General features: G+C 53.1%; 1 protein-coding gene across 1 annotated transcript in view; it reads right to left on the reverse strand.

Moving 5' to 3' along the window:
- Positions 1 to 1,414: 1,414 nt before the first annotated feature.
- The window catches only part of ISLR2 (immunoglobulin superfamily containing leucine rich repeat 2), a 5,134-nt gene continuing 3,570 nt past the window's right edge, over positions 1,415 to 2,978 (reverse strand). The window contains exon 3 of the mRNA XM_034668913.1: positions 1,415 to 1,423. Within this exon, the coding sequence (XP_034524804.1) occupies positions 1,415 to 1,423 (9 nt within the window). The remainder of the gene's footprint in view (positions 1,424 to 2,978) is intronic.

Genomic DNA, 2,978 nt, shown 5'->3' on the forward strand with positions numbered 1-2,978 from the left:
TGCATTCCAAACACAAGATCAGGAAGCATTGGACCCGTTCCAGATGCTTCTTCCTCAAAGAAGCCCTGTATCGCTTTGTCCTTTTGCATTAATGGACTTTCTCTAATGATCTTCAAGATGGTTCTCATTCCAGCTGATCTTTAGGAGACACTTGGGTGGGGGCCGGGGGTGGGGGGGCTCTCCTTTCAAATCACCTTTCTGCAGACAGGTTTCCAATCTGATTCAAGGCCACATCCTGGGCATCTGGTTTCTGTAGCTCAAAGAATTACTGCTCCTGATAAATTGCCCTGAGTTCCAAGGCTACTGCTGTCATATTGTATTCTCTGAGCATTTCCAGGTCCCCTCAATACGGGCTTACAGCACACACACACACACACACACACACACACACACGCGCGCGCGCGCATACTTCTCAACCCATTGGACTCCATTCCCTTGCCACATCCAGGTAAGTTTTACGACAAAATACGCAGGAGAGAGAGCTAAGGGAGCACAAGACTGGAGACATGGGGGGTGGTTCTGCATTGAATGGAAAGCTTTACAGCCCTGGAGTGAGGAGTGGAGATGGGTATTATACTTGCAGACCTCTGTGGGTTCTCACAGAGATGTGCCAGGGGCAGAGTCAGGCCTAAGGGCTGGAAAAGAGGGAAAGACAGGTTTTAAACTGCTCAACAGTTGGTTTCTTGGGGACACAGAGTGACTAGTGAGCTCCCCCTAGTAGAGGCAGACAGGCTTGAGCAATGGAATGTAGAAAGGGCCCACAGTGACCCCCTGGCTAAATACAGAAGGGCCCACCAGGGGACCCATCTCAAAATGTCCATAGGTCCTAACTGACCAGTGGGCTACTTACAACCAGGCACAGTTACCAAAAAGGGAAAATTCCATAGTCACCATATCAGCCCCTTTCCCCTTTTAAAAATCTTCCCCCTTTAAAAACAGCCCCCACCCACTGCCTCAGTTGCAGACAGCCTCTCCCCCAGGGTCCTGCCCCCCACTCCCTTGCAGTAGATCCAGTAAGATCCAATCTCCTTTGTTCTGCCTCAGGTGGGTTCTTCCCCCTCCCACCCTGCCACCGGCTTCCACCCAGTCATCGCCCCACCTTTGGGGACTGTCATCTGATCTGGACAAAAAGCCCATGTAGACACCACATCCATCCCTGGATAAGCACCGTGGAGGTCCTACAACCAGCTGATGAGGGCTCTGTAGAAAAGAAGGAAGCCTCAACTAGGTTTCAGGGTTCCTTCCCACGCTGGGATTTCAAGATTTTCTTTGAGGAAGAAATAAGGGAGACATGGGAAGAAATAGAGAACAGAGAGGAGAGATGGGGAGGAAAGGAAAGATTGAAATTTAAAAAGAGACAGGAAGGAAGGCCAGAGGCTGGAGACCATTCTGTGCATGTGCTAATCATTGGTCCCTACAGAAGCTGGTAAGGGCCCAAGGGGACTGGTATCCCCATGGGCAGTCAACAGAGTGTCACGGCACCCTGGTCCTCTGCGGCCAGCACCCACCTGCTCCTGTCCTGTGAGCCGAGCCTTCGGGCCTGGCTTTGCCCTGAGAGCACCAGGCTAGTTCCACGGTGTATGTTCACCCTTTAGAGCCTGGCCCGGGGCAAAGGAGGGGCCGAGCTCTCAAAACTCTGCACATCCCCCTGGGGCACTCAGGATTCTAGGGGGGCTCCAGGAAAACCCCTAATCCTTAGGACAGGGAAGACAGGCAGGATCCCTTCTTTCCCCCTTCCCTCTATACCCATGACCAGAGAATTGGGTTAGGCCCAAACTGCTAAGCACTCCTCCGCCCAGCCAGGCCTCTGCCAAATGCAATCACGTGGGTGGATTCCTGAACCAGTTATAGAAATTGAGCCAGTCCCTGCCCGCTGCTCAAAGGCAGCATTTTCAAGTAAAACAAAGCTTTTATAACAAAAGATCGTATTTCTGAGCTGTCTCCCTGACAGTGAGGTAAGCTGCAGGGGCAGGGCTTGAGCTGCGACTCTTAGAAGGGACTTCTTCTCTGACACAGGTTTGCCGGGCTGAGCAGGGAACCAGGGCTCTGGCCCTGGGAAGAAACCACAGCCACCGCCTCTGCCAGGAGACAGGCGAGAAGAGGAGGTTGGGTATCTGGACCTGGGCCCAGTCCCCAGCCTGGACTGGTCCAATTAGAAAGTCTTGATACCCACAGACAGGGTGAGGGAGAAGAGCTTGGAAGCTGGAGAGTAGGGATAGAATCTTTATCTGCTCTCCTATTTCTATGCCTTTCCTCTTATGCCTCCCTTCCTGGCCATGTTGTGGGGGGACTCAGCTGAAACAGACAGCCCCCCCAACTCCAGCACAGTGCACTGGTCACTCTCGATCCCTGTTTGTTTCTGTTCTCCTCCATACAAGAAGCCTCACTTTTAGGACGATTTAATCAGTGTGCTTTCAACTCGATTCTACAGGGGCACCCACCTCAACCCACCCCAAGAGACTCACAGATCTTGTCAGTTGTCCATCATTCACTGAGCACCCCCTTCCAAACACACACACACACACACACACACAGCCACACCCCATCATAGCGACTGTGTCCACCCAAGGAGGATTTGGCACCTCCACAACACACGCACACACCCCGGAGCTCTCTCCACGATCAGTCTGCAGAGACCCAGCCCGCCGCAAACCCTCCCCACTCATTTCCAGCCTCCCCGATCCCACGTGGTTTCGCCCCCTGCATCCCGGAGTTGAAGGCACCAAGAAAGAGCAGGGACCGGGTGTAAACACCTGGCAAAATCACAAAACAGTCAAACCAACACGAAATCACACAAAGGATCCCAATGGGAGGATCTTGGGGGCTCCTTCCTTCTGCGGTTTCCTCCAACATCCCCCAGGCTTCCTTCCTCCGTCCCCCGACAAAGAGTCACCAAGCCCAGTTCAAATCGATTGTTTTATTGACTGTTTACACACAGACGCCTTTAGAAAAGGGCGCAGGCTCCGGGGAGGGGGGGG

This window comes from Ailuropoda melanoleuca, chromosome 9, assembly GCF_002007445.2.
Source record: "Ailuropoda melanoleuca isolate Jingjing chromosome 9, ASM200744v2, whole genome shotgun sequence".
In the NCBI taxonomy this organism is placed as follows: Eukaryota; Metazoa; Chordata; class Mammalia; order Carnivora; family Ursidae; genus Ailuropoda; species Ailuropoda melanoleuca.